This window comes from Sinocyclocheilus grahami, unplaced genomic scaffold (assembly GCF_001515645.1).
Source record: "Sinocyclocheilus grahami isolate Dianchi unplaced genomic scaffold, SAMN03320097.WGS_v1.1 scaffold313.1, whole genome shotgun sequence".
Taxonomy (NCBI): Eukaryota; Metazoa; Chordata; class Actinopteri; order Cypriniformes; family Cyprinidae; genus Sinocyclocheilus; species Sinocyclocheilus grahami.
In genome coordinates, this window is record NW_015505492.1 from 2,175,924 (window position 1) to 2,203,650 (window position 27,727).

The 27,727-nt window shown below is 40.6% G+C and overlaps 1 protein-coding gene across 1 annotated transcript in view; it reads left to right on the plus strand.

The window, feature by feature from the left end:
- The window catches only part of LOC107601892 (B-cell lymphoma/leukemia 11A-like), a 52,446-nt gene extending 26,464 nt beyond the window's left edge, over positions 1–25,982 (plus strand). Inside the window, exon 3 of the mRNA XM_016294240.1 lies at positions 21,557–25,982. Coding sequence (XP_016149726.1) covers positions 21,557–23,619 — 2,063 coding nt within the window. The 3' untranslated portion in view covers positions 23,620–25,982. The remainder of the gene's footprint in view (positions 1–21,556) is intronic.
- Positions 25,983–27,727: the final 1,745 nt, after the last annotated feature.

Here is a 27,727-nt window from a genome sequence, read left to right on the forward strand (position 1 = left end):
AAGACTTATAGATTCAGTATTTTGTGTGCACATCATTTGCAATATTTAAATTGTATTATGTATATATGGGCGTCATATCAGCCATTGGTCCTGCTCTAGGAAAAATCCATCTTTGGACCAGTAGAATTGATGCAGTAGTCACTCTGCTGATGCAGTTTACTCTGTTTGTATAGACTGAGTACATGTGGACACTGTTTGGTGTAGTGATGTGTGTATGTGTGTGTGTTTAGAGGAGAACATCTGGACATGACAAGAATGCAGAAGTGAAAATCTCCCACAGCAGACTAAATCACCCCCTTCATTCACTCCCCTTTATGTCTTCATCAGTGGCTATGAGAGGCCCTCTGCCCGCTCTCTTCCTCCTGTCTCCCTCTCTCTGTCCATCTCTCTGTTTCCAGCCCGCTTTTGAGCAGATATGTTAGAGACATTCACAAGTACTTGGAAGTTACAACAATGATCGTTTATGAAATTGCGTGAGATACACCTCAAAACACTCGTACCGACTAAAATTCTTTCACAGCTATTATGTGAACATAAAAAATGGGACCTTGTGGTTTTGTGATTTGTTTTAAAATCTGATTGTTAAAGGGGCTCACAACTATAGCACATTTACCTTTGTATGGCAAAATTCTACAAGTGAAATGCAGTTTTAATAGGAATATCATAATAGGAATCTGGAATTTCACATAAGGGATAAGCGAGTCAAAACACTTCCCCTGGTGGATTTTGGATCATATTCAAGAGTATTAAACTTTGCATATTTGCCACGTTTACCAAGATATAGCTGCTTAGGTTGGAAGTGACCTCAGTGGAGCAAAGTTTCACCCAAATTTAGCCAATTATGGTTGCACCCTAATGGTGACTTTCAGTTCAGGAACATCACTAACATATATATGTATATATAGACACATCGAAACCTCACTAATGTGAAAGTCAAACACCATAGTGGTCTCCCTCCTCCTTTGTCCCTTTATGTCTCTCGTGCTGTTTCTCACAAGGTTTTCCTGCCACACGTGTCCACTCCAGACGGCTTCACCTCTCGACACCTGAGGAAAGCAAAGCAGAAACAGGTAGTGAAAAACAAAACCGAGAGAGCAGCGTCTGTGAAGCCATTGAACCGGAATGCAATTTTTTAAAAGTTGTTGCCTCAGTGATGTACAGTGAATCTGTTTATTTTTCAGTGGAAGGGTGTTTCCTCCTCTCTCCTTTGCTTTTGAGAGAAAGAGAGTACGATGATGGGCTTTTGGCTCTTAAACACACACGCAGTGGTTTTAGCGTGGTGCTCTATTGCTTCGAGCTCAGCCCTGACCTGCCAGGCCCTGTCTCAGATTCCCACGTAGGGCGTGTTGAGACCTTGTGTAATGACACAGTACCACAGAAGCTGCTCAACCTGTCTCCCCCTTCTCCTCCTCCAATTTCCCCCCTTCTTCCATGGGCTAATCTTTTGTTCCTTGACTGGGTCCAAACCGTCACAGCTTGACGGACCTGTGACCGGAGAGCCGAGTCTCCATTCAGAATATGGGGGCTTAAATTGAAAATTTTTATATCATCTATAAATCCTTGCTATGTCTTTCGGCTTGCACCTCCTTGCCTCCTACTTGCCCCCAGATTTGCAGACAAAAGCATGTAGGCCCATTGTTGCATGGCGGTCGAGGGCTGAATGAGAGACCGTGGGTCACTGGCAGGTTTAGGATTGGCTAAGCATGCAGGGGAAGGGTGGAGCTTAAGGGGGGTATGGCGGCCTGTGAGAGGATCCCACCCGTCAGGGGAGCTGGGACCGTCCACTCCCCTGTTTCCCAGGCACCCAGCGTCTCTCTACGGTTACACAAAATGTCCGCCATGGCTCCCCTGTTGCCAGGGTCTATTATTAGCAAGTGTCAGTCAGTTATCTGAGAGTAGTGCTTTTAGCTGCCATTTAAGTGGCTGACACTCAGGTTTTGCAGCAGATTAAATGAAATTTTAGGCGCAGTTTGGCTTGGCTGCGAGCGGACAAAGGAGGCAGCTGTTGTTGGAAATGTAATCTGGCACCAGCGGGAAAAGGGTGCCACGGCTGACGCTGCCCACCAAGTCTCCCTCCATCTATCCGACGCCTTATTTCCAACCGTGGCAAAAAGTCCCACTCCATCCTCATTAAGCACACGGAGAGCCTTGATTTGAAAAGTTGACTCCGCTTTTCCCCCCTGTCCTCTCAGAGTTGGACGTACCGTGAGATACGCTCCACACCCTGCTGATGAGTGAGGTTGTCAAAACACATCTTATTTTTCTATTTCCTTCTCAACAGTTTCATAAACTCACAGTTACGTTCGGCCTGTCAAGGTTTATGCGATTTCCTCAGAATGATGCTCTTATGTCCGAGTAAGAAGCTCCTTAGAGCTGAAGGCGCCTTTGTGAATGTGTGTTTGTGTGTGTTCTGTAGGTCACAGGGGATTTCCTAGTCTGCTTTACTGTACCGTGACTCTTACAGTGTCACCACACCCTACCCAGTGCTGCTTATCAAGTGACACGTCAAAGTTTCTTTCGGCCTTGTTTGTACTTCTACCTCTTCCCTCCAGAGGTATGTCTAGACGTTTTTGACTAGAGTGGCCACTGTAGGACACACACTCATGCAGGGGTGATTCCCTGATTTAAATTAGCAATCAATTAGTCAAGTAATTTTACTGTTTATGCCAGAAGACTCTCAAATTTTTTTTATAAGTGTGTGTATATATATATATATATATATATATATATATATATATACATATATATATATATATTAGTGCTGTCAAACGATTAATCGCATCCAAAATAAAAGTTTTCGATAGCATAATATATGTGTGCGTTCTGTGTATATTTATGTATATATCCATACACAGGCATACAGTATACATTTTGAAAATATTTACATGTATTTACTATAATTTATATTATAAATAAATATATTTAATATATTTATATATTTAATATATAAAAATAACATATTTATCTGAAATATACACATGCATGTGTGTATTTATATATACATAATAAATATACATAGTACACATACATATATTATGTAAACAAAAACTTTTATTTTTGTATCATGAATTTAATCGTTTGACAGCACTAATATATATATATATATATATATAAATATATATATAATAACTTAAAATGCTACAAACATAAAATAAGAATAGTAACTAAATCAGTAACAGAGAATCAGAATCTCAAATCTTCTGGAACAATAAAATGAATTAAATTATTATTAAATATATCTACACTCAAAGTTTCTGTAAATATATGGGGGCCTTCAGGTCAGAAAGGTTGAGAACTGCTGCGCTACATTGATCAGTCACATTGAGCTTTCACCTAAGCAGACTTACATGCTGTCCTGGATAACACTGACATAACACATTACAGTCTGAACAAAATGCTTGCAGTGAACATAGTGAAATTAATCAGATTTTTTGAGTGTGCTTTATTTTCTATCGTGTGCACTTTGTTATTTTGGTTCCTTGTATGATCATTTCTTTAATTTTGGTTTTGTTGTTGTTTAAGACCTGCCTCTTCAATGTGTAATATTTGTGCTTATATACAAAGTACCGAGCCCTATTTTGTGTATATATACATATATATGTGTGTGTGTGTGCACAGGGATCTGGATTTTGTTAGAGGCCTTTCTCTGCCCTTTTCCAGCCCTGATGAAACGCGTGAAAAGAGACAGTTGTAAACGAGTGCAGAAAGTAGAGGGGGTCGGAACTGTGAACGGCATCAATTTTAGCCCGCCCGCTTCCTCACGCTACTGCGGGGCAGAGAGTATTGATGTCAGCCGTTGTTTGAAGCCAGTCTGCGCTAAGTGCTCTGTTCTGTGACTGGAATCTGATTGTCTGTTTTTAATGAAATGGATTAGTTCCACTTGTCCACTGTGAAATGAAATAATTTCGCTCTGTTCAGACGGGCTTCTAAAAACAGTCTGATACTGTACAGAGCTGTGGTATTTACGAATACAGTGCTAGTTTGCACCGCAGCCTGAATATACATTATCTGTTTGGCTGGGAGCCACAAAGGGCAGAAACGGCGCTGCTTGCGCTTTGCTCTACTTACGTCGCTTTATATAACTTTGTGTTCTGTAATGCAACGTGGGGTCGAGGACCGAGCTCAGGAGGGCAAGGTTGGGGTCAAAAATTAGAAGCTGAAACAGGATCATATGCACATAGTGAAGTCTCGCCTACACATACTCGTATAGAGAGAGACCGGTGTCCTTTGCTCATCTCAGCTACTGGAAAAACCTTGTAGTTGAAGGCTCAGACGGGTTTGGTGAGTCGGTTTTCTAGAAATGGTAAACACACTGTATCATAATAAATGTCAGTGACACATACCTCTCTCTTTTCTCAAGGTGGTTTTTGGGAAGTCCAGGCACTTGAGATAAGCATCTGAGATATGTAACGTCAACCTCAGCGACCTTACAGAACGCTCTTCCCCCCTCCATTCTCTTTACTTCCTTGTACCCTGTTTCACGCCACCCCTATGAGATCTCTGATCTATAGGACCCCAGACACATTTTTGGCAGAACGTGCAGGTAATGTTCCAGCATGCTTTGAGTTGTGGCTCCTTGCCGTGTTAAAACCTGATTTATTGACTTAAGCCGTTGAAGAGGGCTTGCAGGTACAGCTGCGGTAATTAAAATTTCTATATCAGTTGTGTAAGAATTACTTTGTTAACATTAACATAAAAGCAAATATCCATTAAAACTATTAAAACAGCAAACAATTTTTCTTTTGCTCTTTTTGATTAACATGATTTACATAAGAAATGCACGGATCCGTTATACTGATGTACATTTGATATTTTCTTTACTGTTTACATTCACTTAAAACAACCGACTGTGCTTACAAGGATACTTGTCAAGACAGCCATTGGTATTCACCTGCTGTCTGAGAAGGCTATCTGTTTGTGCACTTCAGGTGTGTGAGCGGTGCGCATAGAAACGCTCTATCACAGTGCGTGAGTACCGCATTGAGATGTCTTGTGCTTAAATGGCTTAAAATTACTTTAATGTTTAAACTGACAAGACTTAAAACATGTGAGAATGAAAAACTTTCTCGAGGAAGCAGCACTGGCCTGATCGTTAAGATAGTTTTTGGGGGCCTAGGTGACAGATAGGGGGGCTAAACCCCACCTAAAAAGGGCTTAGAACCGCCCCTGGTATAGTAATTATACTGAAACATAAATATATAACCAGTTTACCTGATTTCAATGTGATGGCTGAGCCTGTTTCTGAGATAACAACATGCCAATCCGTGGTTGGATTTCCGACACGGCTAATCGTAAATCATCTTACACTGTCAATAAGCGTGACCAGGGTTGCCAGGTTTTGACAACAAAACCCGCCTAATTGCTACTCAAAACTAGCCCAAAACTACAAAACGCGGCAAGTGTTAAAGTAGCCCAATTCCGCGGGAAAACCGCGGACTTGGCAACACTGAGTGACTGATCCTCGAGCCAACTCTGCTCTAACTGTCGACTAGCAATGGGAGTCAGATTGCTCCCTAGTGGATGGCTAAAGATTTGTTAACTCATATTCATAAAATCTCAAGGGAACGTCTTTGAATTAACTGCTGCTCGCGCCCCCCTTGACAGGTTGAAAACCCCTGGTATAAGCGTCCTGGGTAGGAACGGGTCACATTTTTGCTTATGAATGGCTGGATTTCTTGGTCTTCATACATGAAAAGGCCTTCACAACGAGTTCAGAGTGTTTGCTTTGTGTCATACCACTAACACAGTCTCTGAGCATAAAAATGGACGGAGATGAAACAAATGGTAATATGTTCGTTTTTGCAGAGGAGGGCTCGGACTGTGGCCGTACTGGCTGGTTGTTAGAGGCGGAGTGTTTGCAGTCCTAGTGCTGAGCTGTCAGCGGTAACGTACAATGGGATGATATGGATTAGAACACTTGTATTGAATTATCTGTGGGACTGGGAGTAAATGTGGGTAGAAGCGCTGCAATGAAGAATTAGACTGAGCTGCAAAAGCCACAGCCTTGCATGCATAGCATCCATCTTACCACCCCGCTATTGATGGTAAATGTTATACTGTAGTATTAACGTCTTCTTTCCACGTTGTACTAATGCCTGTCCCCCCACCCTTCAAACACACACATACAGTGAGATGAAGATAGATATTTGCACCGTTTTCTTAGACTGTCATACTGCATTGTTCTGTAACTAAAAGCAGGAATTCTGCTTAACTACATTTTACAGTAGCATCACAATAGTAGGTATCATGACATGGCAATTTTATCTTATTTGATCTTATCTTATCTTATCTTATCTTATCTTATCTTATCTTATCTTAATTCTAATTTAATTTAATTTAATTTAATTTAATTTAATTAATTAATTAATTATTTTTTTGTACCATACTTTGCAGCCAAGCAAGCTTAAGAAATTGTCAAGCAGGCTATATTTCTCTTATGTGTAACTTTGGGAAATGGTTAATTCAGAGGGTTCATTTAAATGTTAATACATCTTCTTTTGTAGATACAGTATTTGAATTGAAAACATGAAGAAACTGCAATGTTTTCTATTTGTATTTATTGTAAATTTATCTTTTTAGCATAGTTGTCACAGTTTTGTGTCAGTATTATATAGTAAGTATCTTTTATATATACAGTATATACTGTATATATATTGTGTATTTTAATTATATTTTATTTAGATATTTGTTAGTAGCTTCAAGTATAGCTAATAACTAACTTTAACTTTAGCTTGACACTGCTATATCAGACATATGGGAAAAGTGCTCTGGTGTCACAAAACCTAAAGAACTCTCTCTTTCCTTCGTTCTCTTTAGTCTTTCTCTCTCATTCTGCTAATGGCTGCTAAAGGGGGCAGTAGAAGGGTCAGCCTGAATTTTTTATCCCGATAAAGTGCAGGGCCGCAGAGTGGCTTTGAGTCATGCGCTCTGTACCGCGTGAATAAAGCACACACACATACACTCAGACAAGAGCTTGTCCATTCACCTCTGCCTCGCTGCCTTACCACGGGCATCTGATGTGCCTTATCAGCGTATTGACGCATGGCACAAATTGTTTTATGACCGCGTGGAAGCGGTTTGTTTCCTGATCTGAGCTTTGATGTCTGTCTCATTATCATTTTCACCCAACCCCCTCGTCTCTGTTTTGTTTTCTTACATTTATACACCTCTGTGGCCTTGGCCCTCGGCCCTGATGGACATGTCCCCTCTCTAGCACCAACATGTACTGTAAACGAAGATACTGAAAATGAGTCCAAGCAGCAGATTTCAAGCCCAAAGGTTAATGTGAAACGAGATAGACGGAGGCAATCTTTCCAGCGGGTCATTCATTTATGCTTTATGAACTCTGTGAGATACTGGTCTACCTCACTGCCCTCTGGACACTAGCAATCCTAAATAACTTCATTTAATGTAGTTAACCCAAAAAGGAAAATTCTGTCACAATTTACTCACTCTCATGTTGTCCAGACATGTATGACTTGCTATCTTCTGCAGAAGACAAAAGAAGATACTTTGACTAATGTTTCAGCTGTATTACTCAAAGTCACTCTTTCTTTGAATTATCGTCTTTTGTGTTTAACAGAATAAAGTCATACAGGTTTGGAATGAGATGAGGGTGAGTATTGATGACAGAATTCCAATTTTTGGGTAAACTCTCCTTTAACTACTTTAGCTTGCAGGGAGTTCCGCTTTGGCTTCAGATCCATCACTGATTTATTATAAATTCGGCTGTATTTATGAGAAGCTTTAAATTAATTTCCTGGTATACGCTCCAGTATTACGGAACAGGCCGCCAAAACATGCGTCTCCAGGGAGAGAGAGAGAGAGTGAGAACAGACTCGGATCGTACAAGCGACTGAGACGAGGGGTAGATCTGCAGGCCGCCCGCACTCTCACCAGCCGGCCATGCGCCAGTCGGGAGGAATGCAACAGCACTGCCTTGGCCGCTCTTGAAACAGTGCTCCGTTTGTGTGTGGCCTCGTGTCCCCGCTGCGCTCGATAGATGTGCTCTTGAAGGCATGGATGTCACATGTTTTCCCCAGACCCGGTGGACATGTCACACAGCTTGGGGTGGCAGTCAGGAGGGTGGTGTGATGTATCGGGTCAGCCGGAGTTCTGTAGGGTTTGGTGTCCTCACACTCTTGGAAGAGTTTTACATCTTCACCCATCTTCCTCTAACACAGACATCTCTGGTATTAGTTGCTGCGGTTTCTACGCCAAATTTGAGGCATGCATGTTATGGCTACGCTGAGAGGTTTTGGAGTGAATCGGGGGCTTGCTGGAGAGTGAGTCACAGAGTTCCTTTGGGAATGAGATAGGGAGTGTTTGTTGCCTTTGACATGGTTGCTGGGTTTCGCTCTCTGGCCTTGGCTGACATTACCTCTAGTTCTTGCCCCGGCAGATCCAGCCCATTCGTCCTGCTTGCCTCCCCCCCTCCTCCAGGCCGTACCGTAAGCCGAGAAAGGCAGGCGCAACAAAGAAACCCAGATAGCAAATGCTGAGGGGATTCTGGGAGTGGAGCATGGGGAGCGCGAAGACGTGAGAACAGGAATTCCACTGAAACTTGAAATGGCTTCAACGGAAAAGCTGAGGTTATTTATGCGATCGCACTCGAGGCTGTTTTCCAGGAGGGTGGCATCGTGCCGTAGCCTGTTTAGCAGTGATAGGCCACACGCTATTAGCATCTGAGTCCTAACGGTATCTGAGGCCGGGTGAATTTATGTGAATAGCAATTTAATCTTCTGGTTTTAATGGGATATAAAACCCCTTCCTGGACAACTGTCCTCTAATAGGTCTTAAAAGTTGTTTGTTGGTGTCGATATGGGGGTAATTAGCAGACCTATATCTTTGGGAGAGGGCGTCGGTGGTCGGGCCCTGGCTCTTCCCGCACGGCCGGCCGATCTTTTGGGCCTGGCTAAAAGGCGCTGGCCACTCCTCGAAGGGAAGCATTTGGAGGGCTTGTGACCGCTGCGCTCAGGGGGGTGAAAGGGAAATGAATGGCACAGCACTTAGAGTATCTCTGATGGGAACATTAGCCACATTAGACTGCTCTCAAAATGCCCTAATGGAGCACTCACACTCGAGCACGCACACACCACTAAAAAAAGGATTGCAAATAGTTTTCTGGAACTTTTTAATGTGTGATTTATATATTTCTGTAATTTGCCAGCTGCCCTCTCCCTTGGCTCTTAAGTAAGATAAAAAACGAAACCAGGACGGCCGGTAATTTCTCTGGACGAGATTGATGATAAGAGACAGCGGTAAAGCGAAGGGATCTTCAACACCTCACAATCTCCTTAAATGCCCTGTCTTTAAATCGACTTCTGCGCTACATGCTCTTGTCCGTAGCATCCTCTTTTTCGCTCCCATTCTGCTTCACCGTGCAAGGAGCTACTGTGGGCTTCCTTTAAAGGCGGTGTGTATGTGTTTTGGGGGTGTTTGTTTGGCGCTAGTGGCGGGGCCTTGGTGTTTGTGTAAATGTCAGAGGCTGTGTCGTTATTGACTGCTCTGTAACGGCTGTGTGCCTCTGTGTTCTCCTACACAACTAGCCCCAGGCGGCCTGCTGCTGCAATACTGCCTTTCTTCTGACGTTCATCAAACTGCTGCTTCTCTCTCTCCCTCTCCCATTTTCTCCCTCCCAACCCCTGCTAGCCTCTCGCTTACTTTCCCGCTCTCTGGATATGTTCTTTTTAGGGCAGTGCCCAGTAGATGTGTGCTTGTCCACTCTGAATAATTTAGAGAAATTTTTGTCCTCTTGTCAGACACAGGCCTGAGCCGTGAGGCAGAGTGAGTGATCTATCTGTTTGGACCTTCTCTTATCGCTTTTCATTTTCACCAAGCCTCACCAAAGCAGTCTGCTCACTGTGTTCTAACAAAGTCTCTTATGCTTTTTTCTTTTCTTTTGGTTTTCTTTGGTTATTTTATTACAGTTGATGTTATTGTGTATATAGCCTACAAGTAAATACAGTGTAAAACGAATGAACTATTTGTGTGTGCTTTGGGCATTAATATAGTAATTTAATATTAACATAAGTCATTAAATATGTGTGACAGAAACTGTAAATATATTATATATTATATTATTTTCTGATGTTTTGGTTTTCCTTTTTTATTCCTCACAATTGTTCTATTGTACTGAATATATAGCATTTAGCACAAAAGCAATTTTGCTTGTGTGGTATTGCTTATATATACTGTATATATAAATAAATAAATAAATATATATATATATTATTTTAAATAATTTGTACAGCATACTTAATAAAAAAAAGCTTTGTAGTAGTTCCTAAACAGCCCAGTTTGCTTTGATTAATTGGCCCATAGGAAAAAAAAAAGATTTTATGGTTATGGATGTGATTTTGTTTCATGTGTATTTTAGTTGTTACCAGTGAACGCTGCGTGGGGAAATTTCCTCCACTATTGATTTGAGTATTAGCTACTGTTAGCATAGCAGCTAGCTCCAGTCAGCTCTCAGGGGCTTATCCATGTGTTACTCATGAACTCACACACACATTGGCTCCTCACACCTCTCTCTGCATGTCTGTCAGCTCTTGTAGTGCAAGGGTCAGTGGCTTCAGGAGGCAGTAAGAGGCAGTTATGTGAATACACTTTTTTTATGGCTCTCTCACCCAGCTTACTGCCACCAGAATCATTGAGGGGATTTTACTGTTGACGGGGCAGCAGTTACAATATATATCTGTGTTAAAAATGTCCTTTTATTGATTGTTGCTCTCAAATGAATATATTTGAAGATTGTTTTCTAATACAGAGGGAAAGAGAGAGAGAGAAAATGCTGAGAGATGAAGTAGTGTAGCTGCCTAAATGATGTGTTTTCCATTCAATTAGCTAGTGTTTCCAATTATCAAAATTTTACATATTTTGATTGGTTTTATTCTGAAAAATAGAATAAAAGAAGTAACTTTTGAAGGCGCTATATAAAATAAACTTTATTATTATTATTATAAATATATTTACAGCTTGAATATTTCAGGTTCCTGTTGCAATTTATAATGCTTTTTTTTGGTACTTTTAGCACTGTAATTTCATTAATTCCCACTCATGTCCTTAACGTGCAACAAATGTAGCTCTTGAGACTAAATTTCTATTCCAATATTCTCAATATTCAAATTTCTATCAGAATCAGGCTCAAAGTCCCATTGCTTTTTCTCTCTTCATCTTTTCTTATTATTTTGAGAGCTCTGGGCATCTGTGAGGCAGAAAGCGGCCTCTCGGTGAGGCGAGGTGTGTGTTAGATTGTGTATGTGTGTGTTTATGAGAGAGGGTCAGTCTTGCTGAGGTTTCTTCTCCTGAGACTGCAGAGCAAAAAGGGCTCTTGACTTACAGGTTTAACTTTTTCTTTCGTTCTTTTCTTTCTCTTTCTCTCTCATCAACTCCCCCCTCCACCCTGCCCCTTTCTGAACCCCTGAGGTTGAGTCAGTGCAGACCTGCAGCCAGATAGTGGAGAAAAAAAGAAAACATTTCCAAAGATAGTCTGGGCTGGGAAAAACAAACACCTGAACAGCCCCCTGGTGCCAATGGACAAATGAATAAGAGCAAAAGAAAGAGATAGCAGAGACAGTGTAGGGGGAGGAGATGAACCACTTGTAGGAAAATGTATGAGAAAAATCATAACATTTAATACAACAGATGTAGGAATGAAAGTCCTGGCTTTCAGTTAAAAGGGCCAATTGGCTTTTACAGTTGCCTCTAGAGTTGACATGCAAATGAACTAAACTAGGGCTTTCACAATGTCAGATTTTCACTACATAAATTACTGTGGCCAAAATGAATCACAATAATGATATTGCAATATCTATAAAATAATAATTCTTTCGACAACATGATTTTGTGCGGGAATAGCTACACACTGTGTCTTTTTTTTGTTATTTCTTCCCGTTTTATGACAGATGGTAACAAGCGTTAAGGTGCAATTCTGCCACCTACTGTGTTGGAGTGTCTAGATAACTAGATAACAACTATTGCTGAATTGTGTACAATTGTTTGTGTATTATTAACATGAAACCAACTTTTCATTTTTTTTATATCACTGTTATCGTCAATACCAGTAGGCTATATTTGAACACTCCTAACCTGAATCATCCTTAGAAATGCAGGTTTTTTTAGTGTTATTTGACCTAAAGAAGTTTAAGTCCTCAGATTGTATTGCTCATTTGAAATGTTTAAACATAATCCATTAAAGCAAATAAGAGTTATACTTGCATGCCTATTGCTAACATAAAAAATAGCGGCTTGTGTTTTGTTTTATGTGTGTGTGTCTTTTCAAGGGCATGGGGCCAGTACCTGGTGTTTGCTGAGCTTTATGATGGTACTGTAAGGCTGATGAGTGATCTTCTATGGCCGACAGCTGCTGCTGCTGACTGCCCTGCTCTGCATGTCCCTGCACATCCCTGTTCTCTCTGTGTATATGTGTGTGTGTTTGCGTGCAGGTTACCACTGACCTACTGCGTGTGAAGGAACAAGAAAAATTACCACTCTGAATTTTTTTGAACACCTTCCATCACAAGTATCAGCATTTGTGTGCTTGTTTGTTTATCTGAGCATAGGGATTAAAAGGGGATAAATGCAGACAAAATGCAGAATAAGAGCCTTAAAAAGCCACTGGAAGCCTCTCGTGTACTGTACTTCATATACACTATACTACAGTGACAGAGCCGTAGGTAGCTGAATAATTAATGAAGTACAAGCGAACAGACTTCCAGCTGTTCAGCCACCATAGGACACGCTATTCATGAATGTTTGAATGTCCTATAAGAAAATATATTCAAATTGAAAAAGCACAAAAAAGCCTTAATGGAAATATGAATTGCCCAAGTTGAATACGATGGGGGACAGAAAGGGCGAAAACGCTGAGCGAAGTGCAATTATGTGAAAGCAAATGTTATGGAGCCTCAGAACTGGCTTTGGTCCTCTAATTAAAATGGCTGAAAATGTTTTGACAGTGTCTGAAGCCATGCCCCGGGCCCCGGCTCTGCGCAGCTCCAATTTCTCTTCCTTACAGATGCAGCGATACATTTATGCAGAACGTGCTGTGAATATCTCACTCACCCCCCTCCTCCCCTCTATTTCATTCCCTCGTTCTCTCTGGCTCCGAGAGAGACAATGAAGAAAAGAGGTCTCCATGATCTGTGCTTCAGAGGCTGCAGTCGAAGCCCCAGCCATGCGCTGGTTTGCTGCGTTGTTATACATGATCTGTTGAATGATCTGTGCGTTTGAGCAACACTGATGCTGTTTGGGTTAAATGAGTGCTAAGGCTTAATTAATACTCGGCCATATTGAAAAGTATATTTCAAAAAAGGAATTTTTGTAAATCTTCGGGGATACCTCAGACTGAAATCAGAGATCTAATTCCAATAATAATAATAATGACTATTTCGGCAGTAATGATTTTGGGCACAAAGCCTGTGTTCCTCCACAGGAATAAATGAATCTGGGTTTAATTAATTGATGCTTTTGGAGCAGCGTAATAGTTTGCACAGTGATTAATTAGGCTATTTATGACAATGAATGTCACTCTTTCTTTGCCATCCTCTACAGTCTTGTCTTCTAGGGTACCATAAATGTGTGTGCGCACATCTGGATGCTGGTATTTCTCTCAGCATTTTTTTCTCTCCTTTGCTTAAAAAAAGGAAAAGAGCAAAGCACACAACCCTTCTATGCTGTAATTTGTGCTCTCTATAATTTTGACATTTTGGTTTTGGGTTAAGAGTAGTCTACAGTTGCCACCATCAGCAGTGAGGTTCTCTCTTCACAAGAGAGAGAGAAAGAGAGAGAGGATGCACACACGGTTTTACGCACTGACGATTATATAAAGGTTTGGCCATTTAATTACAATCATAAACACAGTTTAAGAGGCTCTGACTGTATTATTAAAATTATGTTTATGAGGTTATGCAGGAATTCATTTTTAAACAATCCATTCCAGTGTCTACGGAAGCCTGAATCGCACAACCAAAGCGCAGGAACGGCAGTTACAATAATCCGAGTGACGGAACAACGGTTTTGTTCATTGTTCATGGGTGTCTCCGCCAAGAGTACTCCATCTGTCCCTCTGGGGCTTCTGCTCTCCAGGCATGTTCCCCAGTGGTAAAGCGGATGCCCAGTACAGTTCCTGGGCTGCTTCTATATGTAGTTATCATTAGGATACACACTCCCTCCATTCACATACATGAGCAGAGGATGTTTGACTGCTGGTTAAAGAAAGGGTTTCACTAGGGTTGTTCAGTCTTCATGCAGTATGTATACACTTTTGGACACTTAAGTCAGGTGTATGAATGTCATTGTATTAGGTACGGATAACAAACACAGGATGCTAGAGCTGTGTTTGGAACTTCACTTTATAAAGCCATGTTTGCAGTTACTTTTATTTAAATGGTCTCTTAATGATTTGTACAGGATGTACTAAGCAACACGAGTTCACACAGGTGTCCTGTTTAGAAAAATAGAAAGTGTCCAAAAATGTTTTTATTGATAAATATACACAATTTTACTATTCAAAAGTTTGGGCTTGGTAAGAATTTTAAACGTTTTTTTAAAAGAAGTTATCTCTTATACTAAGCAAGACTGCATTTATTTGATCAAAAATATAACAGACACAGCAATATTGTGAAATATTACAATTCAAAATAGCTGTTTTAATTTGAATATATTTTCAAATTTATTCATTCCATAGATAGCAAAGCTGAATTTTCCACAGCAATTACTCCAGTAAATCATTCTAATATGATGACTTGGTGCAAAAAACATTTCTTATTATCATTATTGTTGGAAATAGTTGGATTATATTTTGTGGAAACAGTGATTGTTAAGGATTTGTTTTTAAATGAATAGAACTTTCAAAAGGACAGCAATTATTTGAAATATAATTATTTTGTAACATTACAAATGTCTTTATGATTTGATTTGAAATGCATCCTTGCTGAATAAAAGTATTACAATAATTAAAAAAAAAATCTTATTGACCCCAAACTTTTGAACAGCATCATAAGCTCCTTTGTGTGATATATATTTATTTATTTAATAAAATAAATGCCACTTGGTTTTATATTTTGGTATATAATGCAACAACATTTTACATAAATAACTATGTATAATATATATTTGCATATAATGTAGTGAATATTTGTGGATGACCCGCCACCAGTGCCAAAGGGTGCAATTTTGATGTACTTTACATTTGATTTGATTTGAAATGCATCCTTGCTGAATAAAAGTATTACAATAATTAAAAAAAAAATCTTATTGACCCCAAACTTTTGAACAGCATCATAAGCTCCTTTATGTGATATATATTTATTTATTTAATAAAATAAATGCCACTTGGTTTTATATTTTGGTATATAATGCAACAACATTTTACATAAATAACTATGTATAATATATATTTGCATATAATGTAGTGAATATTTGTGGATGACCCGCCACCAGTGCCAAAGGGTGCAGAGAAGCACACAATGTGGATCACAGCAGGGACTCTGGAACTCTCTGGCACCCAGTATTTAGCACAATCCTTTATAACAAATCAAACCAACTACGACATGTTCACGTGTGTCTCACATGCGCAAATATACATTTACACACATATAAAGTCCTGATTGGCCTCCTCGCCAAAGCAATAACGCTTTTATATCCCAATTCTTTAAAAGCACTCGGGGGTATTTGTGTTTTGTCTTCGTTCTTGTGTGGCAGATTGTACAGCAGCGCCTAATGACACACCAAGAGGATTGTGAAATTAGCGTCATTGTTGCTCTTAAATACTGAAATCAACTTCTCGTATTCAGCAATAACAGAATACGTGCACATGTTACAGTCTGGCCTGATCAGCTGGGTTTGATTCGACATGCTCGAGAGGAAAACGTATGCCACTCTCTGTGGTTATCATTAGCTGGGCAGGCCCTGTTTAGCTGTGTGTATTTCTGATTGGAAGGGACACGTCTCTCCTCACTGTAATAATGATAAGGAGAGGGGAGTCAGGTGTGTGGAAATCTCTCCCACTCTTAATTGCGCTTGCTGTCCGGCAGGCAGGCAGATGGGAGACATGGTGCATGTTGGAATGATTTGATGCTGGGATTACTCGCATAATGTGGAGAGGGAATTCCATTAGGATTTTTAATTTTAACCCATATTTTCTCCCCAGGGCGACTGACCCATGACAAATTGTTGTTATACACTCTTTTACACCTTATTTTTTATAAAAGTTGCAAGTGTCACAGATTTTAAGTTTATTTCTTAATTCCACACATGCATACATCATATTTTCTGTCATTAGTTAAAAGTTTCTTTATTTGGGACTTGAAATGTGACCTAGTTGCTTCTTATCAGGGTTTGGGATGGTGAAAGTTAACAAACGTGAAAGTCAGATTTTTGCCGGCCTGTCCAGGTTAATTACTGACATGCTTCTGTCCAGGAGCACCATCTCTAGTTACCACAGTATCTCTTTTAAGTCAGTATTTTTTCCCTCTCTCTGTCTATTTGGAAAGCACAGTCTGTCTATATGGGCGCATTACATCTCATTGTTAAGATATTAGTGTGCGTTCTTTTGGCGAGGCAGAGAGAAATACATAATGCTTGGGTTTGGAGGACACACAGTGTGAGAAGTGTCTCTGAGTCTTTTGCGGGATTTCTATGGCACTTCCTCTGTCCAGCTTTGTCAGTGAGCAAGTGTTGGTCAAACAGGCCTTTGTTTGAGGTCAGTCACTCGGCACACCACAAAGAGTCTGGAACCGGACAAAGAGCCGAGTGTGTGAGAGCGGTGCTGGGCCGACCCAGCCAGAATGCTTAGAAGAATACTGATACAAGCCAGAGACACACATGACCTGAGCTTTGACACACATGGGTTAAACACAGACACCCATTAGAAGTCTTGCTTTGGTCAGAATTAGCAAATATTTTCCTTATTATTGTCATTATTATTTTATAGTTAATCAAATCAAAAGACAATAATGTTCACTTTTTAATATATGGGTATTCAACATGAAATAATTTTGTGAGGTTCTCATGTCCTGCAGCATGTTCATGCTGTACTAAAAAGTAGTTTAAACAGCATTTTGCTATTGTTTATTACTTATAAATTTGTGTATGCATGTGTGTGTGTACTTATTTATGCTACATTGTGGGGACCCACAAGGATAGTAAAACCTGAAATTTTTGACATTTGGGAAAAAAATATTAAAAATAGTAAATTATGTTTATCTGAAAGTGTAACAATGCAAACAGGTTTTTTGTAAGGGGTAGGTTTAGGGTTAGGGGATAAAAAATATCGTTTGGTCAGTATAAAAGTAATAAAAAAGTCTATGGAAAGTCCCCACAATTCACAGAAACAAACATATGTGTGCGTGTGTGTGTGTGAGAGCAAATTAGCAAAATTAGTACAACTAGTTAGATTAGTCTTTTCATGCAGTTTTACTTGAAATATTTGTACTTTTAAAAATGTATTTGTCACACTGCAGGACAATTTATTATGCAAAAGCAAAAGGTGATTAAAAATGGCAAATAGCTTCAAATTAATGTTGATCAGTAACAAAATCTTGATATACACTACTATTCAAAAGTTTGGGATTATTTTATTTTATTTTTTAAACAGACACTGAAGACTGGAGTAATGGCTGCTGAAAATTCAGCTTTGCCATCACAGGAATAAATTGCATAATAATAAAATATATTAACATAGAAAACAATATTTCACAATATTACCCATTTTACTCTATTTTTCATCAAATAAATGCAGTCTTGGTAAGCACCTTTAAAAAAACAAATGACCCCAAAACTTGATTTAAAAAGTTTGACATTGATTGATTTATAAAATGTATTTTATTTGTCAATGTTAACAGGATTCCTATGCACTGTGCTTAATTTACGAAAATGTAATACTTAAATGGTAATGTCATAATTTTGAGACTTGAGCAGGTGCAGAGGTGAAGGGACACCTCAAACACAAATATATGCAGAGGCTCTTGAAAGCATAAGCCGCTGATAAAATTCAAAAATGATATTACATGGCATTGTCCTTTCTCCCCCTGCATTCAGTAATCCTGTTACTGCATTGTTGCATTACTTCAATTACCATTATCTCCGAGAGCTGTTGAATCTTAACACAATCGTCAAGGACAAAACAAAAGGAGCCGCAGTCTCGGCTAGTGACAGCAGTGAAGCTGTCGAGATGGAAGGCTGAGAGTACAGCTCGCAAAATTCCAGCAACTGTCCAAATGACCTGCGCTTTCGCATGTAGGAGGTTTTGAATCGCTGTACGCAAGTGCGTTTGTATCCGGTGCTTTTGTTTGCCGCGAACGCCGTTTGTGTGCGTGTGTGAGTGAGGGAGGTGGATTTTTTAGTGGTGGGAGGAAGAACAATGGATGAATCTGCATGTCGGGGATATTGGGCTGCCCGAGCTGTTTTAATCTGGCATTCATCTTAGTCTGCCAGCGCCATCGATCCAGACGGCACACATAGAAATGCACCCCGCTCTCTTAACAAAGCCAACTGTAGACATTACTCCAAATATACACGCTCTCCATCTATACGTGTCAGTCATCCATGTGTGTCAGTCAAGATAAATCCATTCGTTTCATGCACTTAGCTGTATTTAAGTGTATTTTAATGAAATTGGTATGACGGTAAAATAATTTTTCATTTGTAAATGCGCTTGTGTAACTAACACAGTGCCTTTCCAATACCAACAAACAGGTTATGTGTGTGTGTGTGTGTGTTTGAGTGCACTTTTGCAATAAAATACGGCTGACCTGTCCCCTAGGCGGATTTTATACGTTTTGCGCCCCAGACGAGCTGTCTGAAATTTGCACAAATCATAACTTGACACTTTTTGGTTATTTTTGCACTGTAAAGCTATCTGTTTGGTGTGCTACAGTTTTCCTGCGCAAGATGCAGAACTCAGCAGGGGGGGAATTGGGTGGATGGGGGGCTCACAACATATTTCCTTCCTCCATGTCTCCGGTTTCATCATGGGCACCAGTCACTCTCTGCCAAGCCATCACCGCTCTGTAATACAGCCTTACTTTTTGTCAAGATCATTTAGTGTGGCTTTATCTAACTGCAGTTTAATGCGTGTGTGTGTATGTGTGTGTGTGTGCCGATTTAGCTGGATTAGTCGGTCCTGTGAGGATGTGGTTGGCAGTTTGGGAGGGGAGGGGGGTATGGGGGGTGTTCTTGTTTTCCCGTGGCTCTGTGCTGTAACATTGCTCTGACATTTCCCTGTGTAAAAACTGCCAGCAATGCACTGAGCGCTCGCATCCGTCTGTAAGTAGCCATGCCGCTGCCAGCTCCTGCAGACCAGTCCAACAACTGTCACCGGCAGTCTCTGCCTCGAACGTCGCGGCTTGCCAGCTTGTCCGAACTGACCCGCTTTCTCAGCAAATTGGAGAGCTTTCTAATTAACTGAGGAATCTGTGAAAATTAGAGCAAGGCCGCTTTCCGAATTCTTCTCGTAACTGCTCAAGAGTGTCAAGGCACAGATTATCATTGCAGTTAACAAATTTGCGCACCCAGCGGCGGCCGAGAGACTCGAGCCACGTAGTTGCGCACATTAAACAGCTGTGAACCCATGAGTCCCTCGTCTGCTTTTACTGCTCACCCGTCTCGAATGCTCAGCTCTCGACTTCTCCTCTCAAAAAGACAGTCAATGACACAAAGAATACTCTTTCAACTCTCTTGAGAAAATTAAAATTAGACCGAAAGGAGGGGGAGGCTAATTTCTTTGGCAGGCTGCTGCTTTTAATTCCACCCAGTAAAATCTTCAGAGTCTAATAGCAGATTATTGGAGCACCTGTCGGTGGCTCGCCGACTCCCGTCATCAGAACAGATTGTGACAGTTTTGTCAGAAGAAGAACCTGGCTGTGAGCATGCCAAGCACAATGCCCGCATGGCACATGCCAGTGCTTGCGAGAGGTGCGTTTTTGGGAGCGTAGGTAGATATCTGTACCTTGCATGTAACATCCCTTTTAGTGCTGGTAATTTTCAAAGTTCAAACTGCCACTCATTACCTCATGAAAATATCCATTTCATTGCCATTTGTGAGTTAATCGTGTGTTTTTTAACTATAGGCAGCCTGAACCCGCTGCTTGTTTACCTGATGTTGGTGCAAATGCCATTTGCAGCACTTTATAAAAAAAAAATTTTCAGGAATTTATTCAGTGCAATTATCAAAAATGGTTCTGTAGCTTTTGACAGCTTTCATCTGGACTAGATAACACTTTTATTTTTTTAAAAAGGACAAAAAGTTGGGGCTTTTCTTTTTTTTTAATTTTTTTTTTTTTTTTTTTTTTTTTTTAAGAATATAATGTATCAGTTCCTCCAAAATGCAGAGACAAAAAATATTTCATAAATGGGTAACATTGCATCAGGCTTCAGCACAGTGTGTTTAATGATGAAAGGCTCTTGTTTCCAGCCTCCTTTATTATTTAATCTCCTAAATGATGTGGTGGAGGAGTCAGAAACATTAAATGAGATTACAAACGCAATGGGAGGAAAATCGCCGGTCATTGTCAAAGTGCCATTGAAAGTCAATTATTGTTTTAAATGTTCCTTTGCTTTGACCATTGTCTACATACTTTACTGTTTTAGTTGTAAGGGAGTAGATGGTCTCTCTTTTTGCCTTTTTTTCTATTCTACTGGTAGATTCCTTTATTTCCGTTTTAAGCAACTGTTGCTTAAACTAATCTTTTTTGAGCTTGCATTTGAAGAGCTGACAATTTATTAAATAGGATTAAAATTTCAAAACAATCTTTTTTTCATTGTGTGAAGTGTTTGCAACAAATGTTACTATTATCCTACAGCTTTCCACTGGCTTAAAACACCTGAATTTTGTGTAATGTAACCTTTAATACATCTTAACAAAATGTGTGTTTCCTCTGTTGCCCCTTTACAGGATATATTTCTGTAGTCCTTCCAGATTTTGTTTACTGTATGCTTCCTGTTCGTCTGCTTTTGTACATGGATGAAAGTGTTCAGCTTGAGAGAGCACTATTGTTTGTTTTTATAGCCCTGCTGACAACTGTTACAAGAACCAGCTGAACGGTGTACAGCCGAAACCCCATCACAGTCTTTCTCTGCTGGGCTACCAGTGCTTTGTCTGGTCTTGTGTTGTGAAAAGCTCTGCTCCACTGGGTCCTGGCCTTTAGTGCTGTTTGGGAACATGTTTATAATAAGAGCTGTGTTTACTGTTATGTGATACTTGCTTTTGCCTGTTGAGTGGCTAAAGTCGACGAGAGACTGTTAGCATGGGGTCTGCACAGGCCTGGTGTCTAGATGGGAGATGAGGGAGGTTCATAAATGATTAAGACCCAATCTTTAGGCTTTTTTGTAGGTCCAAAATACACAAGGGAGCAGCTGAGAAAGGGAATGAGAACAAACACATGTAGCAGATCTAGAGATCTTTTAATGGTTCTATTCTATTCTATTCTATTCTATTCTATTCTGTTCTATTCTGTTCTATTCTATTCTATTCTATTCTATTCTATTCTATTGTTCCTTTAAATGAGTTGCAGTTAATATTGGAGAATTAACTCTTCTCTTATGTGTTTTGCAGGTAAAGATGAGCCCAGCAGCTACACTTGCACAACCTGTAAGCAGCCGTTCAGCAGTGCCTGGTTTCTGCTGCAACATGCCCAGAACACTCATGGCTTCCGCATCTACCTTGAGAGTGAGCGCGGAAGTCCGCTCACGCCCCGTGTGGGAGTTCCTTTGGGAATGGGTGTAGATTGCTCCTCTCAGCCCCCCTTGCATGGCATCCATCTCCCAGAGGGAAGCCCATTCAACCTACTGCGGATACCCAACTCTGGACGTGATGGACCCCCTCTCCGAGAGGGTCGGTTTCCCCCTACGCCGCCTCTCTTTAGCCCTCCACCCCGCCATCACTTGGACCCTCATCGCATGGAGCACCTGAGCCCAGAGGAGCTGGCTTTGGCTACCCACCACCCGAGTGCCTTCGACAGGGTGCTGCGCCTCAACCCCATACCCATGGATCCCCCAGTTATGGACTTTTCTCGTAGGTTGAGGGAGCTGGCTGGTAACACCTCAGGGTCAACTCCTCCTCTCTCACCCAACAGGCCCAGCCCTATGCAACGGCTACTACAACCATTCCAGTCAGGAACCAAGCCACCCTTTCTCTCCACCCCTCCCCTACCTTCCATGCAGTCCCCCTCTGGGTCCCAGTCCACCCCAACCCCTCTTACACAACAGTCCAACACGCCAATGAAGAGCAAGTCTTGTGAGTTCTGTGGGAAGACCTTCAAGTTCCAGAGTAATTTAATCGTGCATCGACGCAGTCACACGGGTGAGAAACCTTACAAGTGCCACTTGTGCGACCATGCCTGTACGCAGGCCAGCAAGCTGAAGCGGCACATGAAGACACACATGAACAAGTCATCGCCCATGACGGTCAAGTCCGATGATGGCTTGTCCACAGCCAGCTCCCCTGAGCCGGGAACCAGCGACTTGGTGGGTAGCGCCAGTAATGCCCTCAAGTCCGTGGTAGCCAAATTCAAAAGCGAAAACAACCGCCTGATTCCAGAGAACGGAGAGGAAGAAGAGGAAGAGGAAGAGGAGGAGGAGGAGGAAGAAGAGGAGGAAGAGGAAGAGGAGGAAGGAGAGGAGGAGGAGCTGGAGAGAGAGGGAGGTAGAAACAACTACCACTTCAGCCTCAACCTCGAGGCTGCACGGCACCACGAGAACCATGGCGGACGTCTGGGTGCGGGCGAGGACGGGATCCCGCGCTCACTGCCAGAGGTTATGCAGGGCATGGGGCTGGCTGCCAGCATGCAGCACTACAGCGAGGCTTTTCATCAACACAAGCGAGGAGCCCTTAACTCTGACAATGATGCACATAGGAACATGTGTGATGAGGACTCGGCTCTGGAATCAGACAGAGTGGATGAGGGCTGTGGCTCAGCTATCAATGGTCGAGGCTCATCCCCCAGTGAGTCTGCCTCTGTTGGTTTGTCCAAGAAGCTCCTACTGGGCAGTCCTAGCTCACTTAGTCCTTTCTCCAAACGAATCAAGCTGGAGAAGGACTTTGACCTCTCCACCCCTACAATCCCCAACACTGAGAATGTCTATTCCCAGTGGTTGGCTAACTATGCTGCTTCTCGGCAGCTGAAGGACCCCTTTCTGAACTTTGGGGATTCCAGACAATCGCCTTTCGCCTCGTCTTCAGAGCACTCCTCAGAGAATGGAAGCCTGCGCTTCTCTACGCCACCAGGGGACCTGGATGGCGGCGTCTCGGGCCGCAGCGGGACTGGCAGTGGCGGCAGCACGCCACACCTCGGGGGTCATGGTCGGCCCAGCTCGAAAGATGGCCGACGCAGTGACACCTGCGAGTACTGCGGCAAAATATTCAAAAACTGCAGTAATCTGACTGTGCACCGGCGCAGCCACACGGGTGAGAGGCCTTATAAGTGTGATCTCTGTAATTATGCCTGCGCTCAGAGCAGCAAGCTAACACGGCACATGAAAACGCACGGGCAAGTGGGCAAGGACGTTTACAAATGTGAAATCTGTCAGATGCCTTTTAGTGTGTACAGCACCCTTGAGAAACACATGAAAAAATGGCACAGTGACCGCGCATTGAACAACGAAATTAAAACTGAGTAGCGGTGGAGTGTGGTGGCTCACTTGCCTGTTAACAGCGAATAACACCTTACCCCACTCCCACCCTCATCCTTGTAGATTTCCCTGTTTCGCTAGTCCAGTGGAGGCTAAGACAATGTGCTTGGCACCACCAGCACACCCTTTTCATTTACCGTTGAATGCATGATCTGTATCGGGGCAATACTATTGCATTGACGCAAACTTGGAGCCTTTCTCTTGTGCAATAATTTACATGTTGTGAACTTTTTATTTTTTCTTTCCCATTTTGGAAAATTTGACAGCATGCATGATATATTTGGGCTAATTTTAAAAATAAATTGTCCCTGGTTGGTTAGTTGTTTAGTAAATGTGTTGCTGTTTTATCGTTCATTATTTTACAAATGTTTTTTTTCTGTATTTTTTTTATTTTTATTTTGAGATCAAAGAAAAAGAAAAGAAAAAAACAACCATGCTGCATACATTCTGTAATACATATCATGTACAGTTTTGTGTTGTAACATGGAGGACTACAGGCTATCGCTTAACCCTCTTTGGGCGGGCTGGAAATCGCACTTAAACTAATCTTTCAAAAAGATGTTCTGTCCACATAGGGTTAAAATACTAATTGGCCTCTATTACGGAATAAAAATAATTACAGCCTTTGGATTTCTCAAAAAGGAAACAGCATTAAGATTTGAATTTGTACTATCATTTGGTAAAACAAACAAAAAGAGTGCCTTGGATATCTTGAAATTGCATTGGTTAATCTCATCTGCTGTAATTCTGGAGTCTCAGCTAGATACTACATAAGGATCGATCGGATCCTCAGAAGGTTCTTGCATCAAGTACCTTACCGCTACAGTCAACTGTGACTTTAGAGAGAAATAATAATAATCAAAAAGCTAAGGAAATTTCTAGTTAATCACCATTAGGTACCTACGTAAAACGTATCCTTCCATCGTGGTTTATGTCCTGGGCATGGCACATGCAGTATATGGTATGGGATTCAGCCTCGTTTACTTCTTCTATCTGAAGGTACTGTACTTGGCGGTACTAGGTTTCAGTCCACAATCATTTGACTTTTCTGTGTTTGTTCAAGTCTTCTCTTCAGTAGCACAACATTTTGATGTTTCTTTGATGACCATTGTTAGTGTGAACGTCCGTTGCGAAGGAACACCTTAGGGCATTTGGAGCAAACTAATGTAATGTATACTTGAGAATTGGTTATTAAGAAAGCATTGAAATATTTGCAGCTGTCAGTGATGATTAACTATGAATTGCCTACAGGTCTGAGTCAAAATCTTATTTCTTTATTATTGCCTATGTCTGAGCTCCCTAAAAGACTAAATGAACCTGAAAGACTTACTGAGCAAGAGCGAGACACAGTGAGAGGGAAAACCATACTCGTCACTTTTGTTCCTTTGTTTTATATGAGTTTCACACATGGTGTGGTATAAGTTGACATTCAAGGAGACTCTTTTTCATTGTTGCATTATGACATCAATGACTCTAGACAACGTTTTTTGGTGTTTAGACAGCACCTGCCACTCTGCCCTTTTTTATATTAGACATGCTAATTGGAGGTATAGTAGTTGAATATAAATTAAGATTGCTTGCTTGTTGGACAACGAAGTGCACTGTTAAAGTTTCCCAGTTTACAGATATTCACGAGAGGGAAAACGTCCTAATGAATCGAACATGGTGTCATTGTTTAATGTAAAAAAGCCAACTCCTCCTCTCACCTCATGAAGATAAAGCCCACCTCCGATATAATATTATTGTGTCAAAGCACACAGTGCTTGACAAAGTACGGACAATTGAAACTTGCTGCTTTCACTGCAAGAACTTTTTTTGTACAAATCTTTTTTTTAAGTATGAAAATAAAATGACTTTTTTAAAAAGTAACATTTCATTATCTTAGGGGAAACTGAATTTAAGTTTGTTATTTCTTTTTTCCTCTTTGTCTTGGTGGTGTTCAAGACTTGATCACAATATATATAAAATGGGAAAAATCTGTGATTTTTTTCCCCGGCTTTTTCTTTCTTTTTTCATCTTGGCTCTTCACAGCTCTTCAGGTCAAACTTGCATTGGGGAAAGGTTTAAGATTATATATAAAATATATAATAGAGAAACTTAAATATAGGAAAATGCACATCATGTCAGTTCCTATGCTAAAACACATTTATGGTCTACTTTCTTCTGTATTTCTAGAATGGTATTTGAATTAAATGTTCACCTAGTGTAGGTACTACAGTATTTATATTGAGGCTTGTATTTTTAACTGTTGCTTGTTCTCTCAAAAGGTATTATTGTACCTTTTTTGGTAGTGGAAAAAAACAACAAGCTGCCACGGTATATTTTTTTAATTTGGCAGGATAATATAGTGCGAATTATTTGTATGTTTAAAAAAAGAAAATGAAAAAAAAAAAAATCAAATAAAAAATTTTAAGTATGTGGCATTGTACAAAGGAGGCCATTCAATGGTTTCCCCGAGGAGTCTTTTGAGAATGTCCGCACTAGCTAAAACAGGTGGTTGTACATATCTTTTTTTCTGTTCTTCTTTTTAAAAATCTCCTCTGCTGCCATTCTGTATGCAGTACAGCAAGCTAATGTTGGGTTGTTCTGTAGTGTGCTTCTGTCTTTTCACCTGTCTCACCTGAATACATTCCAGCATCTTGAAAAAAAAGCTAACTTCATATGCAGTAAAATACCAGTAAATAAACAAACAAAAATCATTCAAATAAATGAATTCAAATAATCAATGTTTTGCAGGTGTTTTTTTTCATTGCCAAATATTAAATGGTGCTTTATATTTAGATTGGGACGACTTTCATATGCAAAGCATATTTAAAAATGAAATGGAACTAAAGGAGCTGCCCACTTAAGTTCATACTCTTTTGTAAATGGCAATGCGGAATATTTTGTTATCAGCCTTTTCTATTCCTGTTATGAGAGCTGTTTGTTGTAACTTGAACTTGAACTTTATCTTTTTCAATGGGAGTCACTATTTATTATTGCTTAAATACTCTGTTCAAAACGGAGACATAGAATGGATCCTTTTTTGTTGGTTTGTTTTCATTTTTTTTTTCTTTTAAAGAAAAGAATGACCAAAGGTCATTGACAGACTTGCTTTTTTGTTGTTTTTGTTTCTGGTCTATGTTGAGTTTTATTGGAGAAACCACTGTCTGTATTTTCTGGCAGTTGTCTACATTATCCTGTTCACCAACCAATTTTGTCCCTTTATTGAAAACAATTAATAAAAAAATTTAAGTATATACCTGTGTCTGGTGGCAAAGATTTCTCTCTGCATTTTTGTCTTTCAATTAATTAATTAATTGATTGTTTGTATAGGAAAATTGTATTGCATTTGACACACACACACACACACACACACTTACACAGCTCAGAGTATCGTACTAAAGCCGTGATGGTGTTTAACTCTCATTTGCTTGAACTCCGCTGGGTGTATGCATGTCAAAAAATTTGAACGGTCGTACTGAGCAGCTCTGGACTCGTGGCACCTCTCCCCTCCCCCCCGTTCCTTTGCCCGCTACTGTGTTTGCGTGGTTCAGAAATGGTGTGTTTAGCCTATGGGCGTGGGAGGGCCTCCAGGCTGCTCTGCAAATCTCTGGGGTCATGTGACCAAGTGACCTGAAAAGTGTTACCTTACCTGTTCTATAAGTAAGAAGAGCAGCTTTACCACATACGCAGATGGAACATCACTTCTGAAACTGCCTTTATTTTGCTTATCTCTTTTATATGCAGCAAAAATATTGCCTACATTTACCTGTTCAGCATTAGCAACATGAACAGAAACTTAGTTTTGTAGCAGAATAAAACCTTGACCACAAACTGAGTGTTGTTTATAGTAATGCACACTCAAATTTTCTCCTTTGTCTAGCGCAAATCCATAAAACCAGGCTGAGATGTGTTTCTTTAAGATTCCTCTTCAAACACAAGAAAGAAATAGCCACTTGTGTTTAGAGAGGCCTATTGTGTTTTGGCAGGTGGGAAAGACGCAAAACTTCAACCCCTCCCTACCCAATCATTCCCATTTTATTCATCTGGCTCTTGTCAAGACAATGTGTCACTCTACTCAAACAATGCCACACTACAGGCAAATAAAACAAAT